Raw genomic sequence first — 18,715 nt, forward strand, 5'->3', positions numbered from 1 at the left:
TGCTTCAAGCATTTATCTTCTGCTAAAATATCTGGGATTTCATGATTGGTAAGCAAGGAAAAAAGGGGGGAAAAAAGCCAAAGGAAATATCCTAAGCCATACAAGAAACCACAAACCCTAAATCCAACCTCCTTTAGCTGCAGAGTTTGCTGTATTCCCATATATGATTTATTACACTTGGAAGTTAATCTGGAAGCCCAAACTCCTGAGGTTTGTTCCTGCCAGCTCCTGGCAAGGAATTCAAGCACTTTGTGACTGTTCCCAGCTGTAAAACACCCTGGGAGAGCAACAAATACATCTTTATTAAGTTTTTTTGAGATGAAAGGCGCCGTTGAATACATTATTTTAATGCCCTCTAATGAATAAATGTGACTTCCCACTAATACAAATTAATTAATGAGCATTTCCATTTCTGAGCCTTAATGGCCAATATTAAATGTTATTAATGCCAGCAAGTTAGAGCAGCACATGCATCCATTTAAATGTTTTCCCCACATCCCAGTGATAACACCTTGGCTTTCTCTCCCATATTAATCACCCTCCTGTAACCCAGCTGTTCTGGGAATCACAGAAATCCCTGCACTGGCAGCAAGGAAAAGTTGATTCCTCCAAAGGGAAGGACGGCACGGCCGGGACACCGGGAGGCCAAAGGCTCTGATTTGGACATTGATATTCCTCCAAAATTCCAGGATCCCAACACGTGTGGAACTGCAGGCAGCTCCCAGCAGCTCTGTGCTGCCCGCAGATGGATTGTATTCCTGTTCCCGGAGCCTCTGGAGAGCCTCTTCCAGCAGCACTGTCCCTTCCGTGTCACCAGGGACGCTCCCCGTGGTGGCAGCCTGAAGGAGTGGCAGGGACAGGCTTGGGGGAGGCTTCTGGCTCTAATTGAAGAACAATTAGTGAATGGGAAGTTCTGGGCAGAGCTGGTGGGATGGGAGGGGGTCCCTGGGTGTGGCAGGGAAGCAGAATTTGGGGCTTTTGGAGATGAGTGTCCATAGTTAGAGAGGCTGGGAGAGCTGGGGTGTTCCACCTGGAGAGGGGAGCTCAGAGCCCTTCCAGGACCTGAAGGGGCTCCAGGAGAGCTGGAGAGGGACTGGGGACAAGGGATGGAGGGACAGGACCCAGGGAATGGCTCCCAGTGCCAGAGGGCAGGGCTGGATGGGATATTGGGCAGGAATTTTCCCTGGCAGGGTGGGCAGGCCCTGGCACAGCTGGGGCTGCCCCAGGATCCCTGGAATGTCCCAGGCCAGGCTGGACATTGGGGCTTGGAGCAGCCTGGGACAGTGGAAGTTGTCCCTGCACATGGGGTGTAATGGGAAGAGCTTTAAGGTGCCTTCCCAACCCAAACCAGACTGGGAATCTCTGAAATCTCTTGGGATTGACATTCAGGTCCTCAGAGGACTCCACCACTTGTGGAGATGAGGGTTGGACCCTCCCTGCAGTGAGACACTCCCCGTGTCCAGAACCAGCAGGGCTTGGTGTTCTCTCCTGACCTACGGAGACTTTTCTGCTCATGGCCAGATTTTCCTGGGCTCTCCACAGGAATTTGCTTGCAGCTGGAAGTGCTCTGAGGGCACACCCTGCCCAGGGGAGGGTTCTGTGTGCCCTGGCCCAGGGGACAGGCAGGTGGCATTTGGCCAGGGTAGGACAGTGGCAATTCCAGGGACATTACAGCGACAAGGCCTGTGCTGTGCCTCAGGAGGGTGGAGGACAGGACATTTGACCCCAGGACTGTGACAATCATCCCCTGCCAAGCTCTGAACCCCACAGGCCAGCCTTGAGCCATCATCTCCTGGGAGCAGCAGGTGAGCCAGCTGATGAGCTCCATGGCCGAGGTGGCCAGGGTGGAGGAGACCCTGCAGGTCACCTGTGAGCTGCTGGGGAGCGAGGAGCAGCAGATGGATCACATCCACCGGGAAAAGTCCCGGCTGCACCGCGTGGCTTCCAACGGGACGAGGCTGATGGATGAGATCCTGTTCCTCAAGGTGCGTGGGTTTGCAAGGACATTTATCTTCAGCTGGTGAACCTGCTGGGAAAATCTTCCAGGGATTTTTAAACACTGAAAGCTCTGATTGGAGCTCCTCTGGCTGGGAAATGAGGGATGGTGTTGATAAGGTAAGGATGGACAGATGAGATAAGAGCTGGGATGTGCAGGACCCTCAGCACAGCCCAGAGGGGTCTCCAAAACTCCTTTTCCAGGCCAGGATTAGGAATGACAAAGCCAATTTGTAATTTAATAGCCAGTAATCATGACCTGGGAATAAAAAACCAGCAATTAACTAATTAATTTATTAATTAGAGGCGGAGCTTGCAACACCAGGCCCACCTCGGCCATCACTGTGCAGAACATTGGTTTTCCTGGAGAATTCCATGGAATTCCTGACGGACACAGCAGCTGAAAAAACCCCACCAGGTTTTCTCTTCCCTCCCCTTCACCTGCTCCAGGGGCTGGAGCTCCCCTCCTGTGGGGACACACTGAGGGAGAGGGCTCCAGGAAGACCCTGTAATTCCCCCTGAATCCCTGGAAGTGTTCCAGACCATGCCAGACAGGGTTTGGAGCAGCCTGGGATAGTGGAAGGTGTCCCTGCCCATGGCAGGGGTGGAATGAGGTGTTTTTTTGGTCACCCCTGACCCGAAGCATTCCCTGATTTTACGGTTCTATAAAGCCACGTTTCATGCAAGATTCCTCAGATGCTTTTCCCTGCAGGGGGAAGCCTGTCCCAGAAGACAGAGGGAAATCACAGCAATATTTCTGGGATGATTTCACAGTGAGCTGACTGTGGGGCTGTTGTTGTCCCAAGGTGCTCATTTCCACCAAATTCGCTGGATCTGACTCAAAATATTCCAGTCAGGTGTTTCTGAAGATAAAAAGAGAAACTGATCTGTCTCCTCTGGAAATTTTTTATGGCCCACAAGTCATATTTTCCCTCAGCAAAACAAAGGGCTGTAATGGAAATTTCCAGGCCAGTTTGGCCCAGTTTGAAGGTCAGACTGGTGTGTTTTGCCCATCAGAGTCAGCCCTTCCAGCTCTGCACTTCCTCCATCACCGGCGCCCAGATCCCGAGCCAGGGGATGGAGCTGAAGGAAGGGAATGGGGTTGGTGGCTCCCACGTTTGGGGTTCCTCAACACCCAAAACATCCCCACCACCCCCTCCAGCTCCTCCTGCCCAGCGTGGCTTCCCCTGGGAAAGACACTCAGCAGCTGGGAAAACAGGGGATCAAAACCCTGGGATCAAAGCAGGGAGGGGAGTGCTGACACAAACACCTGCTCAGCAGTCTGGGGTGAAAAAAGGAGGAAAATTTCACCTAAACGATCCTAATGGAACCTCAATGGCCAGCACTGGACCGTTAATGGAAATAAAGTTGCCAAATTAAACAAAAGGTGTTTAATGGGGCCAGTCTGCCACATTCCCTTCCATAAATGTTAAACTGTGGTTTCCTTCCAGTATTTTATCCATCTTTAAATCCTACACTAGTCAATAGAAGAAAGGAGAAAACCCTTGGCAGGCTACAAGGTGTTCCTGCTCTGGTAGAAATCATCCCAAAGTGTCTTCCCAGTGCTGGGGTTGCTCCACGGGCAGGACAGGGTGAATTTTATTGTCCTGGGGTGTCCCTGCTGCGCTCCAGAGGGTGAGGACAGGTCTGGGACATGCAGGAAGCCCCAGGCTGGGCTGGGGTTGTTCAGCAGAATGTGAGCAGAACATCGGAACGACATCACAGTTCGTGAGAAAAGGGGGGAATTTTTAGCAAGTTGTCCCCACAGAGGTTGCGGCACCTTCCCCGGGGCTGGCGATGTCACAGCCGAGCTTTCTGTGCCATCTCTGCAGTCCTGGGGGCTCTGCAGGGGAAGGTGACCCGTTCCCAGCTCCAGGACACTGCCACAATTCCCAGTCTGGCTCTGCAGGTGTGTCCTGCTGCAGGAGGTGGGCACCCCAGGGCTCTCCCAGCTCCCGCAGCCTCCTCCTGCTGGAATATTCCTGCACAGCTGGCTGCTCCCGGGCTGTTTTGCAGGGCAGGTTTGGCTTTGCTGCACTTCTGCAGGAACCTCATCCAAGGCCTTTCCTGCTGTTTGTCCTGCCCATGGACAGAGCCCAGGCTGGGAGGAAACCTGCCCGAAAACATCCCTCATCCCTGCTGTCAAAAATCCCTCATCCCTGCTGGGAAAAAACTCTTGACAAGAAGAGAGAAGCCAAGCAAAGGTCCAGTGAGCACATGGAGAAAGACATCACCACGTACCTGGGCCAGCCCCTAGAGAGGCTCAAGGTGAGTGCAGGGCCCTGGCCTGGGCCTCCAAGGGCAAGGACTCTTCCCAAAACTCTGGATTAACCTGTGTCCAACTCTCCCTGACCTGAATCCAGTCTGGGGTGACTTTACTTTGTTGTCACAGGATGTGAGAGCGCCTGGGTTTTGTTCTGCTCAGGGATTCCCAAAATCCTGGCATGGCCTTCTCCAGCTCTCCCGGTGTGAGCACGGACACCGAGGGAAGGTGCAGAAGGGTGTAAATAGCCCAGGAGCCCATTCCTGTTTTTTGGAAGCAGTCCATGAATTTAGGAACTCTAAATCCTTAGGATCTAGGGTGTTTCTCCACAGCCAAATTGCAGCAGGAATACTGAAACAGATTCTTGGGCCGTATGAAGAGACAGGAGGATGAAGGAAAGGATTATTCCCTTGTTTTACAGCAGATGTGGAATGTCCTGTCCTGTGTTCCCTTCCCTGACCACTGCTGGGTTTGGCTGTGCAGTCCCACCTCAGCAGCATCACAGGATCCCAGGCTGGAAGGGATCCCAAAGGATCATCCAGTCCAAACTTCACTGGGGAGGTTGCTTGGAGGAGATTCTGTAGCTCCTTGTCCAGTCACATCCTGAAAGCTCCAGTGGTGGGACTCTATCCCATCCCTGGGCAGGTCTGATTGATTATCCCAGCTTGTTCTCACTGGAAAAAATTCCTTCTACCCAGACCATGTGATCAGCCCGCTTTTCCCACAAGGAAGCCTTTCCCACTCCCTCTTCCTACTGACAATCCAAACCGTGTGCGGGTTTTTCTCATTTTCCTGCTGCCTTGTCCTCGTGCCCATTTCCAAGTGGTGGACCAAGACACATGGGGAGGCAGAATTCCAAAACATTGGTGGGGAGCTTGTTCCCCGTTTGTTCCCAGTTTGTTCCCATCCCCACTCCGGTTGCGTGCCGGCATCTGGCAGATCCCAGTTCTTTTTTTCACAGCTGCCTGGGCTGATCCATCCAACACTTCCCAAGTGGCCTCTTTGTTAACTGAGCTAAGAGCATCTGGCTCTGCTAACTCAAACAGACATCCCCTCCTTCCCGAGGCCGCGGCTCTTCCGCTCCTTCCCTCTCCCTAAAATGTCTCGCAGACGGAGCTCAGCTGGAATTATTTATGGGACCTGTTACTTCCAATTTATTTCCAGTGGTTGCTGTCAAACATTTGTTGGCTTGGCTGGAAAATCAGCTCCGTGTCTCTTGCCACCTGAGGTCTGCTATGGCTTCAAATCCTCAGCAAAAAATTCCTTTTTCCAAGGGAAAAACAATAATTTTATTGCTCACAACGAAGTGAGTGGGGTATGAAGGCACCTGAATTTCCCAAAATCCTGGCATGGCCTTCTCCAGCTCTCCTAGTTTCTCTTCACCAAGAGAAGATGCAAAGAGGTGCAAGTAACACAGGAACTGATTCCTGGTTCTTGGAAACAGTTCATACATTTAGGAACTCAAAATCCTTGGGATTTAAGCTATTTCTCCACAGCCAAGTTACAGCTGGAATACTGAAATGGATTCTTGGACTGCATGAACAGGCAGGAGGGTAAGGAAGGGATTATTCCCTTGTTTTACAGCAGATGTGGAATGTCCTGTCCTGTCCAGCTCTGGACCCATGGAGCAGGGGCTTTTCCAGTGGTGTGGCAGCCCATGGAGCAGGAATTCATCCGTCAGTACCAAGAGTTTGAGGAGCTCATCCAACGCTGCTGTGCAGGAGCAGGGCTTGCTCTGGACCTCACCATGGAGGACTTGCTGAGCTACTTCAACTCCATCACCATGTCCAGCATGTAGGGAAATCCCTCTCTGGATGTCGGGAGCAGCTCAGGAATTCTTGTCTACAGCCACACCTCCGAGGAGCTGAGCACAACACCATTCCCAAGCTGGATATTTGGGTTCCTACCTCGAACTTAATCCCAAAGTCCCTCGGACTTCCTGGTCCTGGACTGAACCTCTCTTGGGCAAGTGAAGTTGTCAGACCCAGACCACAACTTCCCTGCTCCAGGAAAACATTTTGCCGCTGGGGAATGACCCTCCAAGCCTCAGATTTCCACCAAAGTGAGCGCTGGTGCCGCAGCTCCTCAGCAGAACATTCCCAATGGAAAAACATCTTCTCTCCGAGGAATTTCTCCTTTTCTGTGCTGGAATTTCAGTGAGGCTGTGCTAAACCAGAGGGTTAAACCGCATGGAGACCCTCGGAGTGTGAGGTGTTCCCACATCCAGGCATCCCAACAGGCACCGCTGCTCCACGGCTCTCCTCTGAAAGCCGTCTGGCAGATGAAAGTCCAGAGCTGTAAATATTAATGGATTTATTGCTTTTAGCTCAGGTTTACTCACATCTTAACCGGAGTGGAGATATGTGTGGTTCTAGAGATTCAAACTGATCCCTCAGGGAATTGCCTGCTTTTAACCCGTTGTCATAGGAATCTTCCTACACCAACTCGCCAATATATTGTCATTTTTAAAATGTTGTCTCTGTTTCTTGGGATGATCACGAGGCTTACGTTCTCCATCACAATTTTCTTCCTAAATAACCAAAGAGTTTGAACTCCTTGATACTTGCCTCAGAGGACAAAGATTATTTTATTTATTTTGTGTGATAGAAAATAATCTAGGAGGTAAGATTCCCTGTCCATTGCCAGGGGGTGGGAGGCTGCTGTGGCTGCTTGGACAGCCCTTCTTCTCCAGGGACATCCTGGTTTCTTCAGTGGAAGCTTTAAGCCAGCACATAAACCAAATTTTCTCTTGTAAAGGGAAAAATCCAGATTATTTTTCTGGGATTTTTCAAGCAGTTGGCCTTTGGGTCAAGGTCCACCTCTGCAGGGAGCAATGTTTAGAGTTCCCGTTTCCAATCTCATCATCCCCTCCCTTTGTCCTGTGACGTGGCTGCTCCCAGCAGGAAGAGGACGGGCCTAGGAAACCATCCAGCACTGCCTTCCCAGCTCTTCGTCCCTCGGGGGGTAAGAGGAATTTTGCAGCCCCGTTTCCTTTCAGTTTTTGGCTCAGGGGCTCACCTGGGAGGGGAGGGCAGGGGTTGGGAGCTATAGGCTGAAGGTGCCGTAATTTGGGAGCACCCAGGAGGACCCCCAAGGTGAAGGGATTTGCAGAGGGATCGAGCCAGGTGGCTCCGAGGTTGTTGAGCACCAAACGCCATCAAGGAGGGGCAGGGGTTCCTCTGGGTCTGTCGATGGTTCCCCCTCAGCTGGTGCAGTCACCAGGCACAATCCAGGCCGTGCCAGGGAATGGGACAATGGGATCTTGCTCCAAGCAGGCTCCTCTGGCTGCAGTGAGCTGAGATCCCAGTGAAGCTGCACCTGGCTTTACGCTGACCCTGCTCCTGTGTCAGTGGGGCTGTGGGAACTCACCTCACCAAACCCTTCCCATGCAGAATCATGGAATCATTTAGGTTGGAAAAGCCCTCTGAGATCATTGAGTCCAACCATTCCCCCAGCTCTGCCAGAATCTCCCTAACTCATGTCCCTAAAAGCCAAGGGCAGTGCCAGAGGATCTGAACCCAACCTAAGGCACCAGGAACCTCTGTGACCCCAGGCTGGTGAGTCCCTACACCCTGGTGCTGTGCCACCCTGAGCCCCTGGCCTCACCCTCTGTCTGGTGGTGACATCTGGCAGCTTAAACGTCCCCAGATGTTTCCTGCTGCTGTGCCAGGCCCCAGTTTGTCTCCACTCTCTGCCTTGGCTCCACCTGGATGAGTGCCCACACTGGGAGGACACCCGAGGGGGCTGGAGAATGATCACACACATGGTCCCATCGTTGGTGCACACTTTGGGGTTTGTGTCTAGGGAGCTTGGTGACATCAGCCCTCGGATAGGTCACCTGGATTGTCCCTGACACCTGGCCCAGCCAGGGCCTCTGACAGGCTCGGGTGCCACCAGATGCAGACCAGAGTCCGAGGTTCTTGCAGGGAGGAGGATTTATTGCTTCTGTACTTGTGCCACCTGCAGGACGAAGGAAAACCTGGGTGATCTCCACTCAGCCCTCAGCTCCCTGGACCACTTTCCATTTCCCTGCACATTTTCTTGCATTTCCCTTACTTCCATATTCTCTGGTTTTCCATGCCAGTTCCCAGCCCTGAAAGCATGTCCTGGAAGAAGGAGGGCATGAGCCCACCCTCGTGTTTCATCCAGCGCCTGGACCACCTTGTGCTGACTGTGAAGAGCATCGAGGACACTGTGGCCTTTTATTCCAAAGTCCTGGGCATGGAGGTGGTGACTTTCAAGGTAACCCTAACCTGAGTTGGCAGGATCCCACCAGGTCCCCAGGGTTTCCAGGACTGCTCAGGGAAGTGGGTGCTGAAGGTTGCCAGCCCAGGAAGGCTCCCTAATGTTGGCCTTTTCCTTTGGGAACAGGGAAATCGCAAAGCTTTACGTTTTGGCCAGCAGAAGTTCAACCTGCACGAGGCTGGGCAGGAGTTTGAGCCCAAGGCTCGGCGCCCGGTGCCCGGCTCTGCGGATTTTTGCCTGATCACAGCAGAGCCCCTGGAGAAGCTGCTGGAACATCTGGAGGTGAGGCAGGCTCAGAGTGTCCCCAGGGCAGTGTCATCCCAGGGGACACGAGTCCAGAACCTCTAAACAACGCTTTCCTGGGGAATGTCAGGGTTGTCTCATCCAGCAGCTCAAGGGAACTTGAACCTGTTTTCAAGGCTGGGGGAGGAGGGCTCAGTGATGATGTGACCATCAAACCCTTGCTCTCTTGCATCCTCCAGGCCTGTGGGGTGGCGATTGAAGAAGGTCCCGTGGCCAGAACTGGTGCTGTGGGTCCAATAACCTCCGTCTACTTCCGAGACCCCGACGAGAACCTGGTTGAGGTTTCCAGGTACTGCATGGATGTGGCTGCAGAAACTGAAGGGGAACCCTGACCACAGCCCATACCCTGCCTGGGTCCCAGCAGGACATGGGGTGCACAGGCCAGGTTTGCCTGGCCCATTTAAAGGTCCGAGATTTAATTACGTAAACTTGGGACAAGCCTCAAATCATAGCCACAAAGTTGGTCTGCAAGGACATTGGGAGTTTTCCCAAAGCAGCCTGCTCTGCTCTGAGTGTGAATCCTGCTTTTATACATCTCCATCACGGAGACTTCATGGCCTTCTGGAAATTCCTGTCCTGTCACTCCTCTCCTCTTCAGAGTTACTTTTCCACAGCTCGAAATTTCTGTCTCACTCTCATCCTCCTGCTTCTTGTCTCAAGCTGCCTGTTGCTGGTGGCTCTCCCACCAAGCCAGAGGTTTAAATCCAGCTGTGACTGTCCAAACACACTCCTTGCCTGGGATTTGGGAACTCAGCCTCTGTGTGACACTCAAAAACTCCTGAAACTGAAGCTCAAAGTTTCATTCTCAGCTCTGTATCAATAATTGAGGGGTTTCTGTCACTCAGGAATGGAAAAAGCAAGGATGAGGAGCCTACATGAAGGACAGCGTGTCAGAAGTCCAGGAATTCACCTGGATTTATGCAGGGATTGAGGATGGTCTGACACAGAGGAGTCTGATGGCACCTCGTTACTTGTGGGACTGTCCTAAGTTTTCTTCTTCCCTTAGTTGTTTAAAAATCCATTTCAAAGTTATCTGAAAAGTATAAAGCAATGAAGAACCTGGGGATTCTCAAGAAGAGCAGTTCCCAGGCTGGCCACACCGAGGTAGCAGCGATATCCTCACGGGAACAGCGCTGGAAAGGAAGGAGGACTCTTCTGACCTCTACAGTCCAAATCCTCTATAAAATTGAAACAATCTCTGAATCGTACTCATTTTTTCCTTGCTGGAATTTCGTGGGAAATCCAAATTTCTTCATGGTGCGAAAACAGGCAAGGTCACAAAATACTCAGTGCTTTGGATGGTCAGTGGGGACGAGCTGGTTTCCATCGAGCCGTTTGTGGGAACTAAAGACAGGAATGCCATGGGAGAAAGCCACGGGCATCTCCTCACCTTTATCTGGTGAATGGAGATCCGGGAAGGGATCCCAGGGAGGGATCCCAGGGAGGGGCCCCCGGGAGCGGAGTCCCCTCGGCCCCGGTGCCCGCGGAGGATCCGACGGCTGCTCTCCAGGGTGCTGATGTGTCCCGGCCGTGTCCGGCTGATGCGGGACCACGCGGAGGGTCCTGCCCATGGGAGAGGATTGGTGCCCACGGGAGAGGGTCAAAGCCTATGGGGGAGGGTCAATCCCCATGGAAGAGGGTCAAAACCCACGGGAAAGGGTCAAAATCCACGGGAGACAGTCAATCCCTACGGGACAGGGTCGGTACCCATGGGAGAGGGTAAAAACCCATGGGAAAGGGGCAATCCCTACAGGACAGGGTCTGTACGCATGGGAGAGGGTCAAAGCCCATGGGAACGGGTCAAAACCGGTGGGAGAGGATTTCATTCCCTCCACTGGAGCCCGTCTTGGTTCTGTCCCACACACTGACCCCTGTAAGTGCTGAGCTGCTGGCTGGCCTGGGGGACACCGGCTCCGTGGCTTTCCCGTTTCATTGGAGGGTGAAACATGGAATGACACTTTTGGGGGTCTCACACCTGACCCAAACCACGGGAAACTCAAAACTTGTCGTGTAAATTTAGCAAGTATTTGGAATGTGTTGCTGATGGAGGGACTTCTCTTGGAGTGATGGTGTTGGAGCACCGGAGGCTTTGCTGGCTGATGATTGTTGTTGTCTCTGGGAAAAACAACTTGTGAGGCTCAATGTTTTTCCCTGGAGAAACCCCTGGCCACAGGCCAGCATTCCAGCTGTCCCTGTCCCAACCTCTGCTGGACTCCCCCTCTATTGGAAAAGCCTCTGTATTGTGAGTATTCCAATTAAAACCGACGGTTTATATAATGCAGCGTTAAATCTTTACTGAGAAAACAAATTTAATTCCGTTCTTTATTCAGCAAGATTCATTTTGAATATTGGACAGTAGGAGAGAGTGGATTAACAGGTGGGAAAACAGTTTTCTTCTGGATGGTTTGTTCCCTGCACAAACCAAGACCAGCAAGAGAAAAGGATCTTCCTTCTTGTCTGCTCCCATCTCATCCCTGTTGAACTCTAATTTCCACAGCAGATCCCACAGTTTTCCTATTGGAAAGGAGCTCTTTGGATCGGCAGTCCCACTGTTTCATGTGGGGAAATGTTGATCTCTCCATCTCACCGCTCAGGGAGGATGCAGGGGAAAGAGCCTTCCAGGGAATGGCTGCTCAGGAGCACAGATTTCATCCCAGCTGGAAAGATGAGTTAAGAGCCGAGTCTCAATGAGCTTCCCTTCCTTTCACAGGAGGGAAAGGGGAATTTCCCAAGTGGAGTCACAGTGTATGTGCTCAAGTCACCTCCCAGAGAAGCCCATGGGCCACCTGGTGAGCCAGCTCGGAACAGGTGCCTGGGATAGCCTGGGAAAGCCTGGGAAAACCTGGGAAAGCCTGGAGGAATGGTGTGGGACAGCCCTGGGATGGCCAGGGACTGCCCTCGAGGTGTAGGATTCCTCATCTACCAACCCTCTTCCCTTCAGAAAAGACATGCAGGTCTCAAGGGTCCTCAAACCATCCTTTGTACACAGAGAAGTGGCAAACACTGCCCACAGGCTGGAGAAACGGGAGGCTTTTACAGGAAAGGAAGATAATCCCTCTCTTCCAGAGAGTTCTGCAGGCAGGGCTGTTTGCAGCAAGGATGGATTTTTTCTTGTGGCCAATGGGACTGCCTGAGCCTGATCCCAAAAGTGCCCAGAGGAGCACTAAGTAAAGCACAGGCTCTGCAGCTGGACTTCCTCCCCTTCCCAGACTCAGTTGTCAGGTGTTCTGCACAGAAAAATCTTGGAATCCAGCTGTAAGGAATGCCTGGGCACCGTTTCTTTCTGGAGAACTGGATGATACCCCAGAATTCTCTGAGATTTCCATGGGAATTTTTTTATACTTGTGGTGGCCTTTCAGCACCTCAGCATCAAGCAGGAATCAAAGTTTACTCTGTGTGCTAACCCAGACACACCTCCTGCCTCGTGGGTTCCTTAGGAATTATCTACTGGAAGGGGTGGGAACTTCCCGGTCCTTGGGAATCAATAGGAAAGCACCAATGAGGAAAGGAATAGCAGTTTCACCAGGACACGCCCCTCACCAAGCCCCCTTGCTGTCCCCTCACAGGCTGCAGGCCAGCTGGGAGCTGTCTGACAGGTTCTCCAGGTTGTCCACCAGAGTGATGATGGCTTCTATTTTTTCTTCTGAAAGCACGTGGGAGGCGTTGGATCTAAACTTCTTCAGGAGCGACTCTTTGCTCAGGGGCTTCCTCCAGTGCCCGTAGAAAGTGTCACATTTGCCCGTCAGCACGTCCCCGCTGTGCAGGAGCAGGGCCACCTCTCCGTACATCTTGTCAAAGTTGGCCACGTTGTCTTCAGGGTGCTCCACCACCACCTTGTCCAGCAGCTCCCTGAGCTCCTGCCGGTGGATGCTGCTCTCGGAGAAGGAGGCCAGGCCCACCTCGCCATCCAGCAGGGCAGCACAGGCGTTGAACTGGAAGGAGTGCCTTGCCTGGTGCTCCGAGCTGGGGAAAGGCCGGTTGATGTACTTGGACACAGGGATCTTCAGCACAATGGTGCGGATCAGAGACGGGGAGAAGGACCCTGCGTAGTTGATGAAGAGGTTCCGGACGGACAAGGCAGCATCCACCACCCAGTGCATCCCCAGGTGGGCTGGGAACCGCTTGAAGGCGATGTCCTGCTTTTCCAGGAGGAACTCATGGTGCTCTCCGGGCGCGGACAGCGGTTTGGGGTGGTAGACGCTGTAGAAGGCGCTGAACCCCGAGCAGCCGGGGATATCATCCAGGATCAAGGGGTTGGCCTCCATCCCTCGGGCCGCCAGCAGAGCGGCCTCCAAGCCCAGGCGGGTGGCGTTGCCGACGTGCAGCGGCTTGGCCTGGGTGGCCGCGTTGGCCATGGGCGCCCCGGCGAGGGACGCGGCGATGCCCAGGGCGTGGCAGCACTGGGCCGAGCTGAGGGACAGCAGCTTGGCCGTGGCCGCGGCGCTGCCCAGGGTGCCCACCACCGAGGGAGGGTGGAACCTGCAGGGGGACGGCAGGAATGAGGGGCCCTGGCACAGGGAACACCAAAACACACCTCCCAAGGAAAAATTAACAGAAAATGAGGGGCCCGTCAGTCAGTGGATCTCCCTCATGGCTCTGGTGCAGGTGGGATTCACCCCAACTCAAAATTTACTCAAAATTACTCAAAAGTTTATTTAAATTTTAATAAATTAACTTTAAAATCAGAGTTTTACTGGAGTTTAGTTGAACCCTAAAGTTAGAGTTAATGAACATAAATTTAGTCTAAAAACAGCTTCTCCCTGAAACCTCCTCAGAAATACTCTGGGGTGAGCTCAGCATCTCCAAAAACCAATTTCAACTTCCTCTGGGAGGTGCCATGGCTTGTATCCACACAGCCAAACTTTCTATCCCTCAGACAAACAATTCAGCCCCGAACACACCCAAGGGAAGAGTTTCTGGTTGATTCCATCTCTTGGATCACACCAGGGCACTGCTGGTGGCAGCAGCTGGCCCAGGGGCTGTGCCCACCACCAAACTCTGCTTGGTTCTGGGCTCCTGCCCTGGCTGGGTCAGGTGATGGCACTGCAGACCCCCTGAGAGTCCTCCTGAGCGTTATTTTTGAGGCAAAATCCATGGAAATCACCAAATAAATCCATGGTGCAATTGCCTCTGGCATTTGGCTCTCAGGCTTTACCCTGGGGTAAAGCTAAATTAAACTGGACTTAAACTTGGCTTAATCTAAACTAACATCTTAAAACCCAGACTCGTCAACCCTCTTCATCCTCGGCCAAGAACAGGAGCTTTACCTTTTGGGAATGTCGTGAGCCTCAGTGGAGAAGTGCATGAGCCTCCCTTGAACTTCCAGGCCCACGTTGAATGCCAGCAGGAAATCCAGGCCGTTGGGTTTGGAGTTGGGAGGGAGCATCTGGGAAGCTGCCAGGAGAGCCGGCAGGACAGCCCCGGAGGGGTGAGTGGCAGGGTGCCAGGTGTCATCGAAATCCATGGAATGAGTCTGCCAGGGAAACAGAGATGAGGATGTGCTGGCTGGGGGCTGCCAAAGCCTCCACTCTTCGCCTTCTCTAAAAGCCAGGAGATTCCCGGCTTCTGTCCCCCATCAGTGACCACTCCTGTTTCCTGGAATGCCAATTCCTGGCACCACAGGAGGGCACGGATTCCCTTGGGAGAGCCAGGAACACAGAGCCCCCCAGAAAAAAACAGGAGAACAGATTCCCCTGGAAGAGCCAGGAGCACAAATCCCCCCTGGAAAAGCCAAGAGCACAGGTTCCCTTGGAAGACCTGGGAGCACAGATGCCCCTTGGAAGATCTGGGAGCACAAATTTCCCTTGGAAAAGGCGGGAGCACAAATATCCCTTGGAATATCTGGGAGCACAAATCCCCCTTGGAAAAGGCAGGAGCACAAACATCCCTTGGACAAGCCAGGAGCACAGGTCCCCCTTGGAAGATCTGGGAGCACAAACCCCTCTTGGAAGATCTGGGATCACAGATCTCCCTTGGAAAAGCCGGGATCACAGATCCCCTGGGAAGACCCAGCCTTACCGCCACGCCATTGGTGAAGGCAGCCAGCGTCGGGGAGAGCTTCACTCCTGGCTTTCCATAGACCGAGCTGATGGCCACGGAGGAGTACAGCTCCTGCGGAAAGGAGGGAATGTCAGGGCAGCCCTGGAGGGAGCAGGGATGGTGCCAGCCACCCGCAGCCCCAGCAGCCGCCGGGATCAGCCCCGGAGGCGCGTGGCGGTGGTGGCGGGGCTGTCCCTACCCGGCAGTAGCGCAGGGCGATGTCGAAGACCCGCGTGGTGCTGCCCACGAGCCCCACGCCGATGCTGTCCAGGATCATCCTCTTGCTCCGCTGCCGCACGGTCTGGGACAGGTGCTCGGGCTGCGCCGCGTGGATGAACGAGGCGAAGCTGCTGGTCACGGTCTCCTCGGGAGCGCTCTGGGCCACCACTGCAGTGCCGGGACATGGGGAGGGGACAAGGACACCGCTGAGCCCTGCGCTGGCCCCCGCGGCTCCGTGCCCCCGGTGTCACCAGGCTCGGGGAGCTGCACCTGCCCGAGCCTGGTGCGTCAGTTTTGGGAGTCCGGCAAGGGCGGGGAGCTGGAATTCATCATCCCCATGGCTCCCTTCCCACTCGGGATACTCTCTGGCTCCATATGTTCTATATACATAACATTTCATATTCCACGGGTGCTCTGGGCTCCACCTGGGGTGGCTTCCAGAAGGTTCAGGTGAAGAAACTTCAGAGCTCAGCCCCATCCCCTCACCCTGTGCTTCCACGAACCATTTTTTTGGGAGGCATCAACACAAATGATGTCCCTTTACCCAGAGGAAAGGCAGAGCAGGAATGGACCACAGAAATCCAAAACTTCCATAATTTTTTGGAAAGCAGGACTAGACCCAAAGCCTGAATTTATACAGATGTTTCCTTCTACAATGCCCTGAAGTGTCTTGACTCAGACAACAGAGCTCTTAAGCTCTATGTAATCCAAAGGATGCTAATCATTAAAAGTAGGTTAAAATTCTAAGGAAAATTCCCAGTTTGTGTCTATCGTATGTTTCAATTTCAGTGACAAATGGCCTTGCTTAGACTATAAATAGATCATTATTATATAAAAAAATACATGTCATAATTTTCATAATTAATATAGTCATTTATAATTTATAAAATTATTAATAATTCTAGAATTAGAATACACTACATAATGCATATAATTATATTATATCTTATTAATTATATATTATAATTATATTACATCTATTATATATTATAATTATATTCTACATTATAATAATATGATACATTATAATGATATATATTATTATTATATATATTATATATATTAATTATATTATATAATATATGTATTATAATATATATATTATAATGTAATATAATATATTGTATATATATTATACAATATATTATACAATATATTATACAATTTTACTTATATTATATTATATTATATTATATTCTATTCTATTCTATTCTATTCTATTCTATTCTATTCTATTCTATTCTATTCTATTATATTATGTATTATATATTATATAATTATATTTATAATTCATAGAATCAAAATTGTTATGGCCTGTTACAATTTCTACTGTTAATTTGAGAGCACACAGGAGAGCAGGAAAAATAAAATTCCATGTAGCCAACATCTGCAGGATGGCAAATCCATGCACTTGCTTATGGATGGAAGTGGGGGTGCACACACAGATGGAGATAAAAGATGAATTAATGTCCAAATTAAACGAATCACAGGTGAAAAAAATAAAAGTACTTTGCTCTAAAAGGAAAGTTCATCCAGACCGGCAGGTACACAAGAGGCTTTGTTTTTTGGAACAGCAAACATGGCAATTAATGAAATGACCATTCCCTAATTTCCATGGTTTGGATTCATCCCGAAATGTCACATCGGTGAGTCACGGAGCGCTGGCTCATGCTCGGGCTCACCTCGAGCCCAGCCTGTAAACACAGCTGGGAATGCCATCACCTCCTGAGTCAGCGGGAGAACATTCCGGCTCTTGGGAGCGCATTCCCGCAGGGACCCCAGCCCGGCTGCCCCCGGAGCAGCCCCGGCTGCCCGAGCGGAGCGCTGATGTCAGGGCTTGGACAGGCTGCAGGAAAATCTGCTCCAATCACCCAGCACCCAGAAAAGCTGGACCGGTTCCTCCCCGGCATCAAATGCTCTTTGTCACCTCCGCAGGCAACGGGGATTTTTAACCCTTCAGCTAAAAAGCGTTCCGTGACTCCGGGGTTTTCCTCCTGGCATGGCAGGACTTCATTAAAAAATTAAATTTGATGCAAGACCAAATAAATCCCTGTGGATTATTAATTCTCTTGTCCCCAGGTCTCATTAATCAGCATTCCTTGCATTTGTTGTATTCATAACTAATTTTTTAATTAAATTGAGATAATAGACTAAGAATCTATTTTAAAATGAGTTATCAAACCGATTATAAACTTACAATAAACCAAGAGCCCTTTTTAAAAGAAGTTAATAAACTTATAATCAACTTATATTAAACCAAGAAAACTATTAGAAGTTAATAAAAAGACCAAGAACTTATTTTAAGATCAGTTAATAGACAAACTTTGACCAAGTTAAGAGACAAAATAGAGCAAGTGTCTACACAGCCAAGTTGTGGTTAATTTACCCAAAGCTGGAGCCACAGAAACAGAATCTCTCCAGGCAATGCCCAGAGCAGGATCAGGTGTAATTAGGAAGCAGCGACAAGTGGAGGAGTTAAGGATCTTTCAACATCTTACATTTGTGGTCAAAGAATTTGGAAAGTCCTGTTCTAAACCAGTTAAAGTTCTGGTTTAGCGCAGGACAAACAATCCACATTTTTACTCTTGGCTGCTTTTCTCTCTGTCCTTCATCCCTGGGGGCATGAAGCACCACAGGATCCCCCAAACATTTGGAAGTTTTGCCTTCCAAAAATGTGAGGATTTCTCTGGGCGTGCTCAGCCCAGCACCTTCTTTTCCAGCAATGCCGTGATTATTATTACCCCATAATGATTATTTAGGGGTGCCCGCCAGGGAAGGATGGGGGATGCTGAGAGATACAAACCGTGGGCAGCAGTTTTGTGGACTTGCCGAGAGCTCGCCAAGAACTTCTGGGATTTCTGGAGGAGAGAGACAGAGAGGGAATTTGTCACCGGAGCTGCTGGAAGGTTTCTCGGAGCCGTTTTCCTGGTTGTGCCTCCCGTCGTGAGACACTCAGAGATCAAACGAGCGAGTAAAAGTAACGACATATTTAAAGGACAGGAAAAAATACTTTCCAAAGCTGAGTCCAGCAGGGATGCCAAGAACATCCAGGGAAATAAAACCTCACAGCTGAAGGGGCAGCAGAGCCTTTGCAGCCCTGCCACGATGGGACCAGCTGGGAGCGGTCCCATGGAGCAAACCCCACGGAGCACATCCCAACAACAACAACCCCCAGATGGCACGGTCCAGGGAATGCTCAGGACTCATGAAAGGAGCAGGATGGCAGGAAAAGGTCAGCAGCTGAATGAAGTGACTGTGAAAACCATCAGAATTTGTTAATTTTGGGGCAGGCTCCCGTTTAATGCCACCCTCGGCTGGACCAGCAGAGGAGCCGCCAGGAAAGAGACATTTCCTCCCCAAAAGTGCAAAAGGCGAGCTCAGGGATGGGGAGTGTTTGCATGGAAGAGTTTTACCTGGAAGCTGGAGTAGACCATGCTGGTGGCTGCTTCTCGCAGTGCCTTTCCCGGCTCGGTGTGCTCTGGGCGAGGGATGGCAGAGGTGTGTGGCTGGAAGGTGCCGGTGGCAGGGTTTATATCTGCGTCCAAAAGGCAATTTGCTTTCTGTTTTGTGCACTGAATTTCCAGGGGGATGACATCAGCCCCTGGGGAGCCAGAGGGTGGGGGGAACCTGTGAGGAGGGGTGGTTTGTCCC

General features: G+C 51.3%; 2 protein-coding genes across 3 annotated transcripts; one reads left to right on the forward strand and one right to left on the reverse strand.

Moving 5' to 3' along the window:
* The first annotated feature begins 7,145 nt into the window (after positions 1–7,145).
* GLOD5 (glyoxalase domain containing 5) lies at positions 7,146–9,966 on the forward strand. Of its 2 annotated transcripts, XM_005527378.3 has the most exons (4): positions 7,146–7,222; positions 8,343–8,500; positions 8,630–8,785; positions 8,986–9,966. In XM_005527378.3, the coding sequence occupies exons 2-4, from the start codon at positions 8,360–8,362 to the stop codon at positions 9,136–9,138; spliced, it is 450 nt and encodes a 149-aa protein (XP_005527435.2). In that variant the 5' UTR covers positions 7,146–7,222; positions 8,343–8,359; the 3' UTR covers positions 9,139–9,966. The 2 variants fall into 2 exon arrangements, with proteins under 2 accessions (XP_005527435.2, XP_087918808.1); XM_088062682.1 differs by lacking the exon at positions 7,146–7,222 and having other exon boundaries at positions 8,336–8,500.
* A 1,260-nt stretch (positions 9,967–11,226) lies between these two features.
* Positions 11,227–18,575, reverse strand: LOC102107906 (cis-aconitate decarboxylase-like). The gene is made up of 6 exons (XM_005527502.3): positions 18,478–18,575; positions 17,868–17,922; positions 15,045–15,232; positions 14,825–14,917; positions 14,074–14,279; positions 11,227–13,285 (listed from the first exon to the last, which is right to left on the reverse strand). Exons 1-6 carry the CDS (start codon positions 18,496–18,498, stop codon positions 12,367–12,369), a joined length of 1,482 nt encoding a protein of 493 aa, XP_005527559.1. The 5' UTR covers positions 18,499–18,575; the 3' UTR covers positions 11,227–12,366.
* Between the last annotated feature and the right edge of the window lie 140 nt (positions 18,576–18,715).

The sequence above is a fragment of the Pseudopodoces humilis genome, chromosome 15 (assembly GCF_049639895.1).
Source record: "Pseudopodoces humilis isolate 2021_Gansu_Grassland_sample_001 chromosome 15, ASM4963989v1, whole genome shotgun sequence".
Taxonomy (NCBI): Eukaryota; Metazoa; Chordata; class Aves; order Passeriformes; family Paridae; genus Pseudopodoces; species Pseudopodoces humilis.